The 18286-nt window shown below is 41.1% G+C and overlaps 1 protein-coding gene across 1 annotated transcript in view; it reads left to right on the top strand.

Annotated features, from left to right (window-relative positions):
* The first annotated feature begins 914 nt into the window (after window positions 1-914).
* LOC148017283 (uncharacterized) overlaps window positions 915-18286 on the top strand; it is a 61997-nt gene continuing 44625 nt past the window's right edge. Inside the window, exons 1-2 of the mRNA XM_087662780.1 lie at window positions 915-1135; window positions 1228-1563. Of these exons, the coding sequence (XP_087518906.1) occupies window positions 1034-1135; window positions 1228-1563 (438 nt within the window). The 5' untranslated portion in view covers window positions 915-1033. The remainder of the gene's footprint in view (window positions 1136-1227; window positions 1564-18286) is intronic.

The raw sequence follows: 18286 nt of genomic DNA on the forward strand, positions 1-18286 counted from the left end.
TTCTCTCTTCATAGTATATTGCTTCCTCTTCATTCAAGGGAGGGTTTAAAGAAGTCTTTCAGTGATTTCTTGCCATACTTTGGAATCAAACTTGGATGTCCATAACAGTCAATCCATAAGCTGAAGCTTTTATGCATCTGCTTAATTCAAGCTACATTGACTTAAGTCGTGAAACTCATGATCTTTTCATGATAACCCAACAATAATGTTGCTAGTCCTATAACCTTGAATCATTCAAAGGCTGATATAGGCAGTCTTTTTCTTGATCTTCTATCTTCATTGTACTAAACAGTTGAAAAGAGAATGTATCTTGTAGTTCTTCTTCATGCCTAGGTTGAAATAAGCAGTTGTATTCATAGGCAAGGAAGGGCAAGACTCATCTTGTATCGATTGAAGTTTAGCTCCTGTTTGCAATTCATCCATCTTTGTGAGCATAAGTTTCAAGCTTTTAACCCATTTATTCAACCATCTTATGTATAAATCTATATTTCCAAGATAAGCCAAAGTACATGGAGAACTGAAGATTGTGAATGATCCTCTTGAACCCTCAAACACTCACTTGTAACTACACATCCCTTGAAATCACATCCCCATCTATCTTGCTCAGTTTTCTTGCCAAACCCCTATGGTGACCTTCAACCCTATGTGTTGCGACAATGCAGTACAGCTTTAGAGCCATGCCACCTGAAGTTCATGACTTGAGCTGAGAATGCAATTGAACATGGATAATAGTAGCCACATGTGGGTAGAGTCGATAGTGGACTTAGAGCCTGATGTGCTATGCAAAGGAGAGAGAAACCATAATAAATAGAGAGAGAGACAATATGATGCTCAATAGACTTTGATGTCTATGGAGTGGATAGAGTAAACCCAAGGACCTCCATTTTTAGAGTTGTTTGGGTTATTGGACGAGGTTTCTTGTGTGTGATTAAAGTTCAGAGTTATTGGACATACGCTAGTCAATGGCCGCTCTCGTGACTTGCGCAGGACAATTCCATGATTTGTATGACTAAGGCAGATCAAAAAGAGCGCCATGGCGACAGTTTTGAATACGAGAGAGAGAGAGAGAGAGAGAGAGAGAGAGAGGATGCCCCAATTTCTTGCACTGCAATGCTACAGATGCCAAATGATGCAGGTCTTTTCATATCGTTCCTGTTGTCGAGTTCGCCTATGGTTCTTTGGATTATTGTGGTAAAACTTCAAGCCGTTTGGGAACCATGCGCGCAGGTTAAGCAGGAGAAGAAGTCCAGTAACAAGTGGAGCTGCAGCCTGTGCAACGAGAAGCAGTCGGTCCGCAAGGTCTATGCCTCCTCTGGAGCTGCCAAAGACATAAGAAAATTTGTGCAGGATTTCAATCTCTCTCATCATAGCAGAAAGGAGAGCGCCCTCGCTGACGCAGTTGCTGATTTTGCATCCCCTGAATCGGAAGATTTTGAATTTGTTGGCCCTGGCATTGCCTATGGTGATTCCACCTTATCACCCTTGCGCGAAAACAAAGTCTTCAACATCAACAATCTGCAGGCACAAAAACAAAGCAAGTGGGAGGAATATCTTCCAACTGAGGTTGGTTTTAGCAGCCAAAGGCTTGATCTCTAAGCTTTTTAAGTAGCACACATACCTAGCTCATTGGCTGCAATGTATGTCTTACTTGTAATGTGTATGAGCTTGCTCAAGACGTTTTTGCAAGTTACAGTTTTTCTATGTGAAGTAGTTCTATATACTATACATGGTTAATGTGATAATATGATGATCTACTGTCTTGGCTTCAAAGTGTCTAAGACTATTTGATGCCTGTAGTACCATAAACATGTGTACAGTAGATTTTAGTTCGCGGCCAGAAACTAGTCCACAATCTTGAGATTTACCCAAAATGTGCAATGTGAGGCTTATCTTACAAATGTCAAGGGTATTCACAGAAGGAGTACTTCTTTCATGTGGCTCTAACTTCAGTGTTCTTTCTTGACATTGTATAAGAGGTCCATTGCCTAGACTAGATGGAGTGCATGGAAGTTATGCATCAATGAAGGTGCTTGTGCAACATACGTCCTCATTTAAATGTTTGATTATATTCGAAGCATTTTGTATATTCACATAAGATTGCTTTGTCTGAACGATGTGTCTATTAGTGTGAACATGCCAAATGCTATTGCGCATGGCACACTTGAATAGAGGTACTTGCTTGACAATCCACTAATTTGTTGGACAAGCAATAGGCAAGTGACTAGTATAGTCAAGCACTTAGTTGCATCCAAATGTACTCACTTACAAATTTCATGCCAATCTAATTCTAAAGAGGTTATAAGACAATGGAAGAGTGGAGTCACAAATGGCTTGGAATGCGTGTTCTACTTGAAGAGGCTATTGGAAAGATCATTCATGGGCATGACGAATACTCGCCATTCCATCTCATGAGCAAAGCAAAGGTACGAAAATGACCTTGGAGACAGTTGCCGGTTCTCCTTATCCAGCTTGAACACTCCAATCTATTGGAGATTTGGATGACTATCTTTGGGCACAATGGCTTGCCAAGCCAGTCTTAAAACTACAAGGACATCACCCTCGAGATATCTATTGTTTCGTTCCTGTTTCCATTTGGCCATGACCAATACAACATGCATTTTTGCATCGATGATTGTACACTTAGCTCTCATTCTATACATTGTAGAATTTGTATCTCTTGATGATGTATCAACTAAAGCAATCCGTTATAATCACAAACAACGCAAACTTTGCAATGGTCTAATGTGGTATCAACAACATGCTTGCAAAAGCAAAAGTCCCTGTCATAAATTCATCAAATAAAAGGTGAAAGTAACCAAACAAGGCTAAATTTTAAATGCTATGATCCTTTGCTTTTGACCATTCCTTAGTTTAACCTAATAGAGATGTTGCAAGTGATACAATGTGTACCTAAAAGAGATGTCGGGATTGAAGAACTTTGGAAGATCGAGAAGCAAAATGGATTGAGTGGATAGTTCCCTAATTAACAAAATGTTATAATAATTGCATTTATGACTTATTGATCCTTGACTAATATGATAAATGCTTAAGGCCCAAAAATAAAGTGGATGGTTTGAAAATATGGAGTGCAATAAATAGTCAATTAACTTGAGCATATGTTACTTATATAGTTATTGTAGGGCTTATAAATAGGAGATGGCTATGAAAGCATTGATTATGAAGAGACCTTTGTTTCTACTACATGGTCAATATCATTCCATTTGTTGGTGCACTAGTTGCTCACCACGGTTGGTCAATTTGTTAAATGGATGTCAAAAGGACATTTTTGAATGGCTATCCGAAGGAGGAAATTTGTGAAGCAACCACTTGGGTTTTCTTCTGTTGGTCGGAAAGATAAGGTCTTATGCTTGCGGAAAGTTCTTTATGGATTGAAGCAAGTATTGCAATCTTGGTTCTAGAGGATGGATAAGTTCCTTCAAACTCATGGATACTATTTTATCCTTAATGACCTTAACTTATATGTACGTATCACTTCACGACTCACGTGGACAGGCGGTGACCTGTTCGACAAGTCACCCATGACCAGATGGGTCACAAATCTGACTTGACAGTCATTAAAAAAAAAAAAAACCTTTAATTTCTACAGTTGCTTTACCGGGCATCCATACACAAAGGCACAAAGTCAAATTTTGCCCAAGTAAATTGGGGCTTTTCCCATATTTGGGGACTTTAATGCAAAAGTGGACAATCTGACTCAGAAATTGCAAAATCAGTGCACATTTGCCCGTGAAATTCGGGGCTTTTCACATTTTAGTGAAATTTCTTCAATTTCACTGAAATTTGTGCACATCACACCCAAGAAATTTGGGGCTTTTGCAAAATTTCATCAATTTGTGCAAGAATTGCCTAGTATATGCACTTGGGTACGTGTGTTGATGCAATCTGAACGGATTATCCTCTAGAATTTTGGGGCTTTTGATCCAAATTGTCAAATTTCTGCTCGGGAATGCCTTTGGAGCAGAAATTGCAGTAAAATTTTGGGGATTTCACATGTAACTGGTGGCTTGGTCTCTAAATGTGTCAAAAATTGCTTGAGGAGTGCAGCAAAAGACAAATTTTAATTCTGAAAATCTATTTGCAAATCTGCAATTTCTGCAATCTTGGGATTTTCATTTCTAGATGGTACTCTTGTGTACTGTGGCCACTTGTGTCACATTTGGGCTTGCCTTTGTAACTAGTTAGTCAATTTGGGACTACAAATTATGGTTGGAAACAGTGATAGCAGTAATCTTTTGCACATTAAGAAGCTTGAGGGTGCACATAATTTTGCAATTTGGCAAAAACAATGCTACAACATCTTGGTGCAGAAGAAACATTCAAAGCCCATCAAAACAAAGGGAATCAAACCAACAAACATGGAACAAGACGAGTGGGATGACTTGGACGAGCTTGCTTGTTCTACAATTGAGCTCTCAGTATCAAACAACTTGCTCTTTAACATTGGGAAGTTGCATTCAGCATATGCAATGTGGCAAAGGCTTGAAGAATTGTATGCTCAGAAAAGTGCAACTAGCAAGGTTTACTGACTGAAAAAATAGATGGACTTTGGCATGAAAGAAGGTACAGCCATGTCCGTACATTTCAATGAGTTTAACTCAATTTTCGGTCAGCTGATTGCTTTGGATTTCCATATTAATGAAGAATTCAAAGCTACTTTCTTGCTATGTACTCTAACTGAAAGTTGGGATACTTTCAGGACAGCTTTGAGTAATTTGAATACTCAATTGTTATACTCTGATGTAGAGGCAGATTTCAGTATAAGAGTAGTTCTAAAAAAAAAGCACGCAGCAAATATCGTGGAAAAAATGTGGAGTGCCATCATTGTGGCAAAAAAGGGCATTACAAGCGAGATTGCTTTCAATTGAAGAAAGAGAATGATAAAAACAAAAACAATGATGCCAACAAAGCTGAAAATAAGGACAACCAGCCTGCCAAAAAGAGCAATGTGAAAATAGAAGAGGTTAATGTAGTCACTCATGATAATGACAATGATGGTGATGTACTTCTTGCTTCTTCTTTGGATGCACAAGCATTGATTGCAAATTCTGAGAATGATATGCACACTTGGATACTTGATTCAAGTGTGTCCTTTCATGTCACACCACATCATGAGTAAATCTCTGACTACAATGTTGGTGTACGTGGTGTTGTCCACTTGGGGGATAACTATGCATGTAAAATTGCAAGCATTGGCAGTGTGAAACAAGAATTTCAGCATGGCTCCATGTTTATTTTGCATAATGTGAGACATGAACCTCATCTCAAGAAGAGCTTGATAAGCACAGGGCAACTAGATGATGAAGGCTATCACACCACCTTTAGGGATAGCAAATGGAAAATTTGTAAGGACTCCCACATTGTTGCCAAGGGGTCCAAAAGTGATACATTGTATCCTTTGCATGTATCTGGTGTGCGTGACCATGTTGTCGCCATAACCGAGCAGCCAAGTGTTTCTTTGTGGCATAGTCGGTTGGGACACATGAGTCAATCAGGAATGAAAGTACTCTCTCATTTGGGTTATTTACCATCTTTGAGGTATGGTAATTTTGAACAGTGTGATCATTGTATTTATGGTAAACATGCTCAAATATCACACAAAAAATCTCTTTCTCTAAAGTCTTCACCCTTAGAGTTGGTACATTCAGATATAAGTCAAATGCCAGGATTATCTTTAGGAGAAAATAAGTATTTCATTATCTTTGTTGATGATGCCACACGCAAAGCATGGGTTTATCCAATCTATCGCAAAGACAAGGCCTTGGATAAATTTAAAAAATTTCTCGCACATGCTAAAAATCGGATCAACAAGATATTAAAATGCCTTCGCTTCGACAATGGTGGGGAATATATGTTCAAAGCCTTTCAAGACTTTTGTGACAGCAAAAAGATTAAAAGGGAGTTTACTACCCCTCATAATCCACCCCAAAATGGTATTGCAAAGCGTATGAATAGGACCATTTAAGACAAGGTTCATACAATGCTATCACATGTTGCTTTACCCCATGGTTTTTGAACAGAGCTGGTTATGACAACCGTACACTTCATTAATTGATCACCAAACAGGCCTTTGGAAAGAGGAAGGCGGGGGGGGGGGGTAAGGGGGGAAAAGAAGGCAAGGAGAGAGTCCCTCAAGAAGCGTGGTCGGGCAAGCCACCTTCATATGCTCACTTGAAAGTGTTTGGCTACAAGACATTTGTGCACATATGCAAGAAAGAACGCAACAAACTTGAGCCAAAGTCTTATAAATGTATTTTTCTAGGATATGGTGATAAAGGTGAGATGGGATATCAGGGGAAGGGAGCAAAGGGAGAGTCCCTCAAGAAGCATGGTCGGGCAAGCCGCCTTCGTATGTTCACTTGAAAGTGTTTGGCTACAAGACATTTGTGCACATATACAAAAAAGAACGCAGCAAACTTGAGCCAAAGTCTTGTAAATGTATTTTCCTAGGATATGGTGATGAAGGTGAGATGGGGTATCAATTATGGAATCCCAAGAAAAGAAAAGTAGTATGCAACAATGATGTCATCTTCTCGAAAAATCCCATGCACAAACAGCCCGAAAGAACAGAGGAGGTCAAAAGGTTGTATTTCGAGAGGATGTACCAATAGGACAGCAAAGAATGCCCACTAGACAACAACAAATACCTGCTGTAAATGTCCCTAAAAATGCAAGGAATGATGCTGAAAATGATTAGCAAGATCTTGCCCATGATGTCCCACAAATTCAGCAAGAACATGTGCACTTGGAACAACCTAAACCAACTATACAGCATGCTGAACCAGCACAACAGCAAGCTGTTAATGCAGATTTGCAGGCTGAACAGCCAGCAAATTTTGACCACTAGGTCTATCAGTCAACCAGAGTGCAAAAACAGCCAAATAGATTTGTTCCTAGTATAAACTATGTGGCTCATTATGTTATGTTAACAAATTGTGGTAAACCATCATGCTTCCAAGAAGCAATGGATAGACAAGATAGTAAAAAATGGCAAAAAGCAATGCTATCAAAGATGGAATCTTTAATGAAGAATTGCACTTGGAATTTGATACATTTATCAAAAGGACAAAAAGTGCTACATTGCAAATGGGTATACAAAATGAAAGTCACTTCTGGTTCTTTGCCAAAGTACAAGGCACGCTTGGTTGCTAAAGGGTACAAGCAAAAACATAGAATTGATTTTGATGAAATTTTTTCTCCTATAGTCAAAATGACTACTTTGTGAACCACCTTGGGCCTGGTTGCATCTGAGGACATGGAACTCATATAGATGAATGTAAAAAACTCCTTTTTACATGGTGATCTGTATGAGGAGATCTATATGCAGCAGCCTGACGGTTTTGTTGCAAAGCGAAAAGAGCACATGGTGTGTAAACTCCACAAGAGTCTATATGGGCTGAAGCAAGCACCATGAGAATGGCATCACAAATTTGATACATTCATGCAATCTCAGGGATTTCATCGTTCTCAAGTTGATCGCTGCTTATACACCAAGAAGGCAAGCAACCTTATTCTCTTGGTTTTGTATGTGGATGGCATATTAATTGCAGGCAAGGATATTCATGCCTTGGACTCATTGAAGCAAAGTCTACACAATAGCTGTGATATGAAAGATCTTGGTGAGGCAAATCGCATTCTTGGCATGCGTATACTCAAAGACAAATCAAAGGGTCTTCTTTATCTATCACACCAGAAGTATATTACGAAAGTTCTTCAGCGTTTCAATATGGAGGGAGCGAAAGCTATTAGTGTACCACTGCCTCCATACGTAAAACTTAGTGTAAATGATAGCCCTACATCAAATGATAAAAAGGCTGAAATGGCCAAGATACCCTATGATTCAACTGTTAATAGCTTGATGTATGCTATGGTTGCTACACGTCCTGACATTGCATTTGCGGTGGGAGTGGTTAGCAAATACATGGCATATCCTAGGAAAAAGCATTGGGAAAGCAGTGAAGGGTATCATGAGATACCTTAAGGACACAAAGGATTTGTGTATCTACATTGGTAAGCAGAAGTTGCCTATTGTCAGTTTCACGGATGTAGACTATGCTGATCATCCTGACTACAAGAAGTCTACTTTAAGATATGTATTCATGTTCACTGGAAGAGTAGTCTCTTGAATATCTACGCTGCAAAAGTGTATTGCATTGTCTACTACAAAAGCAAAATATGTGGCTGCCAAGGAGGCATGCAAAGAGGCTTTATAGCTTTCACATTTGGTGAGAGCTTGGGATTACAAAGGTTACTATCCTCCATTGTGACAGTCAGAGTGCTATCATGCTAGTATGGAATCCTATCTTTCACGCAAAGACAAAGCACATACAAGTAAAGTATCGCTTTATCAGGGATGTAATTGACAACAAAGGCATTGAACTTGTCAAGGTACATACAGATGATAACCCTGTAGACCTTACGAAGAATCTTCCAACCAAGCAGTTTGCTCATTGCCGCCAGATGATGGGGGTTGGATAGTATATGTGTCTTTCAGCTTTGTACATACATAGACTTAGCTGATTCTTTTCTCTACCTTCAAGCACATTGCCTTTAGGTGGAAGATTGTTGGGAATAAAGGCTCACCGTGCCTTTTACCGTGTTCGGATATAAACGCACCCTTCACTTGTTGTACTTTATATATATTCAAAACCTAAAAGTGGTACACTAGACTTTGTACCGAACATCAAGTGTCGTGCTCACTCTTCCTCTCTACTACTCTCAACTCTCTGCGCATTCACTCAACTCAGAAAACTATCCATCAGTCCACAGCATCAGTGAGGGCACTAGATCAAGCTGATGACTATGGCAACACCAAGCACGAAGGAGACAAAGTATTAAAGCATGTACCTACCAAGGAGGACAAAATACCAAAGAGGATGAATAACTACCAAGTGGAGGGCTAGCTACAAATAGCTATAAATAGCCATAAAAGCCCAAATTTGGCCGACTTGCACTGTAGGTGCGATAAATGCTGACCAACATTTAATGCTGGTCACCCTAGAAAAATGCCGAAAAACACTAGGAGGCCATAGAAAAATCGCAGATCACAAGGACAATGTCTGGTAGGTGGAGGCAAACTAGGAAAAGCAAAAACTGACCTAGAAATCCACACAAGAAGCCTACAATTGAAGTACCTGCACAAAAAGGAATGCTGAACATGAAAATCATGACTGCTAACACCCCCTGTCAAAAGGATGGGGGGTACAAGAGGACCACCGAAGTGTTAAGAGTCAGCTCCCTGCCACATCAACAGTGCCCAAGGTTCTCACGTCTGATTAGTACAGTCCGATGCTAGTACGATACTAATCGGACTAATAAATCTTGGCCTGGCCGATCTTACGTTCGATGAAGGAAAAAATACATATAATTTTAAAGGGAGAACTTGAAAGGATGAATGAGATGGTGGGGGAGGGGAGTGAATTTGTTAGTTTAAAACTTTAATCTTTAATCTTTTCTCTTGAGTCTTTGTGAGAGAAAGAAAAGATAGAGAGAATGAAAAGAAAGATAAGAAAGAAAGAAAAGAAGAATAGAGAAGGTTCAAGAAAGAAAAGAAGAAAAGAAAGGTAAGAAAAGAAAAGAAAGAAAAGAAAAAAACAAGTTAGGGGGACTAAAAGTGGCCAAAAAAGTGACCGCTTATTTGCCGCAAGGCCTAGGCGTATGGGACCTGCTGCCCGCGTTACAGTATACACGGGAGAGCGCATAAAGGACCTTTACACCCAACACATGGCAGGTGACTTGGACACTTGTAGGTCCACCAGCGAGTATGTCTTTATAGTTGTTGGTGGGGCTGTTTCTTGGTGTTCCAGGTTGCAGAACATTGTTGCATTAAGTACCACTAAAGTTGAATATATATCAGCTACTGAAGCTTCTAAGGAAGCTATATGGTTGAGCAGACTTGCAGATGATCTCGGCATGTCTATGGGTACTGCAGTTTTGGGATATGATAGCCAGAGTGTTGTGTATTCGGCTAAGAATGCCATGTATCATTCACGCACGAAGCATATAGATGTTCGATATCACTTCATCAGATAGATTCTAGAAGATGGTCAAATCACATTGACCAAGATTAAAACACAAGATAACCCCTATAGATGTTCTCACTAAAAGTCTAGGCAAAGCTCAGCACGAGCATTGCATTCGACTAGTGGGAGTTGGTTAGCTAGAGGTTCATATTGGATCTTTAAGTAGGAGGTTGTTGGGATATAAAGGCACGGTAACCTCCATGTATAGTACATACACATTGTACATGTGAACGCACCCTTTACGTGCCCTAAGTATAAATACATTTTATTCTTTGTGTTGATACACTCTTATCGTCTCGTGCTTCCACTCTACTCACTCTCTCAAGCCATCACACTCACTCGTTCACTCCTGCTCGAGTTGCGTCCCTATCGCTTCCAACATCTTTTGCATTTGTGCAAGCATTGTAGGTAAAGATGTCTACAGAGACTTACATGGAATTCCAAGCGATCATGGACCGGAAGGTGCCTCTCCTACCGGCTATTCCATCAGATAAAAAGCTTGATGGTGACAATTACCGTATTTGGAGTCTTATGATTTGGCGGAACTTATAATGGAGGAGATCAACCGGCCCTTGGTGAGAGAGGAGTCCAAACTCGTTTCCAATGCTCATGTGGAGTTGACCAAAGCTCAATCTCATTGGGACAAACTGAATGCCAGGATTCGTTATTTTCTCTTTCTGTCTTGTACAACAACCGTGATGATCCATATCGAGCACTTGTTGGTGGCTCGGGAGATAAGGTTGAAACTTGACCAGATGTACAACCTGATGATCCTTATGAAGAGGATTTCTTTGGAGGTGCAGATGCGGACCTTGTTTGTGAATAAGTCTTCTTGACTTCAAGAACACATCAACAAGCTTTGACAGCTTCAAATGCAGGTTCAAAATGTGGGAAAGTCCATTTCCTTCGAAGACATGGCGATCACTTTATTGTCCTAGCTACCGCCACGATTCGATACTTTTTATTCCGCTCTTATTGCATCAAGGAGTGGGAGTTGACTCTTCGATGGGAAGAGTTGGTTCCTATGGTCTTGGACCAAGAGGAACAATTGAAGGAACAAAATGCTTTCAAAACAGAGGCATTGGTTGGTCAGCCTCTCAAAAGAAGGGAAAGGACCAAAAGGAGGAAGACAACAAATCCAAGAAGGACAAAGAGAAAGAATCGGCATGGCATATTTGTGGTAAGACCGGCCATTGGAAGAAGGATTGCCCTGACAAGGACAAGGATACCAAGAAAAGGACACAAAGGATTCTAGAGCGGTGGCTGCACCCTCATCAACTGCTTTTGTACACTTAGCGGTCATTGAGGACCCTACACCAAACAATTTTGATGCTGCGATGACAACTCCCCAAGCTAAAGAGTGGATCGTGGATAGTGGTGTCTCACGGCACATGACTCCTTCAACAGTAGGCGTTGCCCATTTGTGATCCTCACGTGGGTAGATTCTCATCGGAGATAGCTCTTCTATATCTATTGCTGCACGGGGTGAGATGTGGCTAATTCCATATGGACGTGGTGGTACCCACACTTCCAAGGTGTTGCATGTGCTAGGTTTAGGGTATCATTTACTCTCGAAACATAAGATTTGTTCTCTTGGTCTCTTGGTGGAGTTTGACAGTGATGATGTTCGTGTTCTTGATCGTGGATCGAGGAAGGTTCTCTCTTCAGGGTATGAGAAGAATGGCATCTACAAATTGAAGTCCTCTTCCGCTCTCACCTCTCTTTTTCTTACCTCTCAGACACAGTCCAAGCTATGGCGTGCTCGGTTGTTGGCCATCTGAACTATGAGTATCTTCGGAAAGGCGTCGCGAGGATCGCTTGTTCGAGGTTTGTCGAACATCGTGGTGAGCCAGCAGCCATGTGTCTCCTGCATTCGTGGAAAGCAGCATATGAATGAGATTCCCAACAAAGCTTCGAGGCGGTCTACTTCACCTATGGAGCTTATATCTACAGATCTTTGTGGCCCGATGAGGAATGAGTCCTTGAAGGGGAGCTTGTACTTCATGTTGATTGTAGATGACTACAGCAAGATGACATGGGCCTACTTCTTGACGCTGAAGTCGAAGGCTTTCTCCCACTTCAAGGATTGGCTTCTCTTCAAGGAGAATCACTCTAGCTGGAGATTGAAGACCTTGCCATCAGACAAGGGTGGTGAATTTGTTTCCAATGAGTTTGCTCGTTTTTTTGCAGATAGGGGCATTCACTAGGAGTTTGCTAATACCAACACTCCTCAAGAGAATGGCATTTTGGAGTGGAAGAACCGAAGTGTGATTGAGATGGCGTGCACCATAATGGAGCACCAATAGACAATTCAGTTTTTATGGGCTGAGTCAGTGGCTACGGCAGTCCACATCCTAAATCGATCTCCCACTTCGGCTGTTGACAAGATCACACCTTTTGAGGCTTACTTTGGGACTAAGCCTGATCTCTTATTTCAGGATCTTTGGATGTGACGCCTATGTGCACATCCCGAAGACGCAACATGACAAGTTTGAGGCGGCTTCCCGACGACAAGTCTTTGTTGGCTACAGCTCCTAGTTCCAAGGTTATCACTCGTATGATCCCGTAAAGCAAGATGTCTACACGAGCCGAGATGTGCGGTTCGTGAAAGTTCCGGCCACAGAGGGGGGTGAGGAACACCCCGTACTTGGAGATCCATGGGAGAGTTGGACTCTCGAGACAGTTCCTTTGGAGCCAAGCCTCTTAATGGAGATTCTTTTTCAAACTCCGAGTCTTCTCTTCCACCGGCCACCCCAATGGAGATCCTACCGGTGGATGTACTCGAGTCTTCAATGGATAGAGAGCGCCAAGGAGAGATCCGGCTCCTCCTCGTTGGGCCCATGACACCCTCCGAGGTTCAAGGATCCAGGAGGTCCCTAAGGAGTGGGAACCGCAGGATGGACCGCGGAGGTCACTGAGACACCAGGCACATATTAGGGAGCTTGTTTGCTCTAACTACTGTTTGATGTCTCGTGTTATACAGGATAGAGAGCCTACATCAATGAAGGAGGCTTTACAATCTAATCATTGGTGGAAAGCGATGGAAGCCGAGCTGGAGGCTATTGAGCGGAATGACACTTGGTTCCTTGTGCCTCGTCCCTCTCATAAGAAGGTGATTGATGTCAAATGAGTCTTCAAGACCAAGTACCATAGTGATGGCTCCTTGGACAAGCACAAGGCTCACCTTGTTGCTAAAGGTATTGCACAACACCCAGGTGTTGACTTCCATGATACTTTTGCCCCTACAGCTTGCATGCCGACTATTCGTGTTGTTCTTGCTTTGGCTAGTCATAGGAGATGACCTGTTTTTCAATTGGATGTCAAGTTGGCTTTCTTGAATGGTGATTTGTAGGAGGAGATCTATGTAGAGCAGCCTCTTGGCTTTGGTTCCTCAGATGGGTAGGTTTACAAGTTAAAGAAGGCCTTGCATGGCCTGAAGTAGGCTTCGCGTGCTTGGAACGAGAAAATGATTCGTTTCTTAAGGCCAAGTTGGGCTATCAGCACTCTAGGGCCGATCCGCAACTTTATGTGCACACTTCTGAGGGTGGTCGTGTTTTGTTTGTTTTGTATGTTGATGGCTTGATTATTGCAGGTGCTCATATCCAAAAGGTCGAAGAGACGAATGCAGCCCTACACTAGAAGTTCAAGATGATGGATTTAGGACTTCTCCATTTCTTTTTGGGCCATGAGATTTATCAGTCTCAGAGAGGGATTTTCATCTCTCAGCAAAGATATGTACAAGAGCTATTGGTGACTTTTGAGATGGAGGATTGTTGGTCCATTTCTTCTCCTATGGATCCAAACTAGAAGGCTACTTCACACGCCAATTCTCCTTTTGCGGATGCTACTTGCTACCGTTAGTTGATTGGCTCATTGATTTGGCTCCTCAACACACGAGTTGATCTATGTTTTGTTGTAGGCCTCTTGGCTAGGTTCATGAGTGCACCTCAACAGGTGCATTGGCAAGCTGCTCAAAGGGTCCTAGGGTTTCTAAGGGGGACCTCGGACCTAGGGATTCATTATCCAACAGGTGTAGATGCTTCCGATCTTGTTCTTGCCGGTTGGAGTAATTTAGATTGGGTTGGCGATGTAGATCACAAGCGGTCTACTACGTGTTATTGTTTTACCTTAGGTGCTGGTGCTATCTCTTGGAGTAGCAAGAAGCAGCCCACAATAGCCCTATCTTTGACTGAGGCAGAGTATCAAGCTCCGTCTTCTACCACATGTGAAGTTGTGTGGCTTCGGTGGTGGTTGGAGGAGCTTGGTTGCCCCTAGACTCGTCCTACTATCTTGGGGTGCGACAATGAGAGTTGCATTTCCTTGGCACAGAATCCCGTATTCCATGCCCAGGCGAAGCACATAGAGATCCAATATCACTTCATCAAGGAGAAGCTTCTAGATGCAACCATTGATGTGGAGTACTATAAGACTGAAGACAATCTTGCAGATTTGTTTACGAAGGCACTTCCCCAGGCTTTACTTCATTGACATTCCAGATCCCTACATCTGCTACCTTGTCCAAGATCTGAGAGGGGGTGTTAAGAGTCAGCTCCCTGCTACGTGGCAATTTTGCCCAGCAGTCGGACTATCTGTGACTGCAGTTGGCTGCATTAAATGCAGCTGACTTGCCTATTTTGGGGATTTTTCAAGGCATTCTTTTCAGCCTTTTTAAGGCTGAGTTTCCAATAGAGTTCGTCACTTGTATCTGACAAATTTCAGCCTGCAGGTGACGGAGACAACACTCAAGGCTGACAGAGATCGAGGTCCTCAAGGTGGAGACATACGCAAATATTCTCTCTACACCCGTGTATAATTTTGCATCCTTATACATCATTATTCACTCCAGATTTTTGATGTTTCACACACACACACACACACACACACTCTCTCTCTCTCTCTCTCTCTCTCCGTTCACTCTTTGTCACGGTCATTCAATTCCGCATTGCTTCACTCTGACATGAAGGAGAGGGTGGGGGATGGGAAGGGACTAGTAGAATAGATGGTACACAAGCAAGAATGGGTGTAGCAATAGACTGCCTCAGAAAACCCTACATCATAGAAGGGGAATGGAGCCTATAAAGCCCTCTCTCCTACCAACCTGTCAATAGGATAGCTCCTGTAAAAGAATTGTCAATAACAATGGCATGCTTAGTGAAAATCACATGGGTGCTAAGCCTCATAAGACCATAAAGAGAGAGGAGGGGAAAGCCCAAGTTTGGAACATGGAGGGCTTCCAAAAGGGAGCACAACATGTGGTCAAGTAATAATGGCAAAGGGCCAACACCACTAATAGACATCGAAATAATGTCACCAATAGTGACTAGACCCTCTAATGGATGGAGATCCTGTAACAAATCACCTCATGGAGTTGTATGACTCGAAGCATCACTATCCACCAACCAATATTGCTCAAAAGACATGGCAGCCACCAAAGAAGGTTCCTCCTCCAAAGCATGGACATGAAGGAACATTGACTCATGGGTAACACCGGGTGTAGAGGTAGAAGAAGGCTCCTGCTCCCGGACGAAGGTAAGAGTGCTTCTTCTAGCATTTCTCCTCAGGATGTGTCTCCCCTTCCCACAATGTGGGCATTTCAGCTTTTCTGAGTCTAAGTCAAAGCTTGAAGAACTTTCCTACTTCTTTGCCTTTTCTTCCTTTCTTTTTCTTCCCTCCTCTCAAACCTGCTCCAAGACCAACGGTGATAACTCCTCCCATAGAAGTGTCTCGAGGGTCCCCGATGTGATAAGGCTGGTGTAGGAGACATCAAATTGAGGAAATGGCAGCTCAGTCAAAAGGATTATAGCCATGTCTTCAAAAGATATCACCTAACCAAGAGAGGTGAGCTCGCCCTTCATGTCCTCCATATTAGTGATGTGCTCCTTTATGGAAGAGAAGTCATCAATACTAAGCATCCACAACTTCTTCTTAAGGAAAATCTTGTGGGCAAATGTCTTCTGCTAATAAAGAGATACAAGCTTACTCCACACTTCCACTGCAATCTCCAACCTACGAACATGAAAGGACAGAATACGATGAACTCATAAAGATGAAGGATCATGCCCTAGAATTGAGCCAATCCCATAAAGCTATGCAATTCATAGATGTCCCTTCTATAGGATCCTCCCTAGGATGAGGGATAGGTTCAAAATCAAGCTCCCAAAGATCAAAGGAGTCCAAAACACACTACATCTTACAAGACCATTGGGAATAGTTGGAGCTATCCAACCGGTCCTCTTTACAGCGAAGGAAGTACGAGTATCTGAATAGAGGGCACCAAAGGATTCATCTTCACATCGGATGAAGCCTTCTCTGAAAGATGGATAGAAATGAAACAAGCACAAATAGGAGAGTCCTCCCTCCACCCATACTTGTGATAATAATCATGCCTCCGCTTAGTTGAGAATAGCAATCCCCATCTGAGTCATCAAAGTGTTGGGAATAAAGGGCCATCGTGTCTTTTACATGTGCGAGGGTGTGAACATACCCTTAGCACATTTGTACTTTCATGTATATATATATATATATATATATATATATATATATATATGTATATATATATATATATGTATATATATATACATATATATATATATGTGTATATATATATACATATATATATATATATATACATATGTATATATATATACATATGTATATATATATACATATGTATATATATATACATATGTATATATATATACATATATATATATATATATATGTATATATATGTATATATATATACATATATATATATATATGTATATATATACACATATATATATATATATATATATGTGTATATATATATACACATATATATATATATGTGTATATATATATACACATATATATATATATATATATGTATATATATATACACATATATATATATATGTGTATATATATATACACATATATATATATATGTATATATATATACATATATATATATATATGTGTATATATATATACACATATATATATATATGTATATATATATACATATATATATATATGTGTATATATATATACATATATATATATATATATATGTATATATATATACATATATATATATATATATATATATATAAACCTAAAGAGGTACACGTGTCGTTGTACCCAAGAACATCGTGCTCACTCTCCTCTCTACTTTGCACTCTCTCTCTCTATCTCTCTACTATGTGAAACCTTTGCGTGTCTCGATCCTCGCACTCTGTCATAACAAACTAGTATCAAAGCTCACAAGTCGTGCACGCTTTCCGGAGTCATTAACAATCATCACGTTGAGTGACAAACGAGCAAGAGCTTACAGTCGTCAAGCTGTGTCACAAGCAAGCAGGAGTTGCACGTCGCGGGCTGTAGACGTCCCGCAAGCAAGCGACAGCAACAGCTGGGCGCGACAGAGCAGCATCATTAGTGGCACAAGGACACGGCAGACTCGAGTCGACGGGATGCAGGCGTTAGACGAGACTGACGACGCAACAAGCTGGTGACGACAATCGATAGGCGACGGTCTGTAGGCGCCGACGGAAGCGTGGCGACCTGCACGGCACGTCAACAGACCCCCCCCCGGGTCACGTTTTTCTTTCTTCTAAAAAAAAAAAACAGTTTTTACCCCTTTCCTTTGTGGTCGTTCGTGGGTGTAAGCACAGTTCATGATTTTGGGCGTATCTATGCCAGAAACTTGGGGATTTGTCCAGATTTGATGCGAGCAAGACACAACAATGATATTTGTCTCAAAAATTGCAAGGATTTGTGACATTTTGCCTCCGATATTTGGGGCTTTTCATGTACATGCAAGAATTGGCTGAAATTTACCCAATTTCTCGACATTGATGCACATTGGACCCCATGCAATTTGGGGCTTTTGCTGTTTGGGCAAAATTTGTGTGCCATTTGGTCGTTTTATGTACATGCGGGTTTAATTCCATGCAATTTGGACACCTAGCACTTGGAAAAATTTGGGGGTTTTGCTGAAATTGCTCTATTTTGGCAAAATTGACCTATTCTATACATGTCAGAGACAGTGCAGATGTATGATTGATGCTTTAAGCACAAAAATTTTGGGGCTTTTGACCGTGCGTGTCAAATTTTTGCATGTGGGTGCATGTACAACAGAAATTGCAGCAAAAAATTTGGGGCTTCTCATGTAATGTGATGTATTTGTTCTTTTTTTTTTCCGATAAAATGTGGCTGATTATATTACTCAAGAAAACTGATTACAACGGAGAGCTCATGCT

The sequence above is a fragment of the Lygodium microphyllum genome, chromosome 22 (assembly GCF_053477565.2).
Source record: "Lygodium microphyllum isolate KBCC chromosome 22, Lygodium_microphyllum_v1.1.10, whole genome shotgun sequence".
Lineage (NCBI taxonomy): Eukaryota > Viridiplantae > Streptophyta > Polypodiopsida > Schizaeales > Lygodiaceae > Lygodium > Lygodium microphyllum.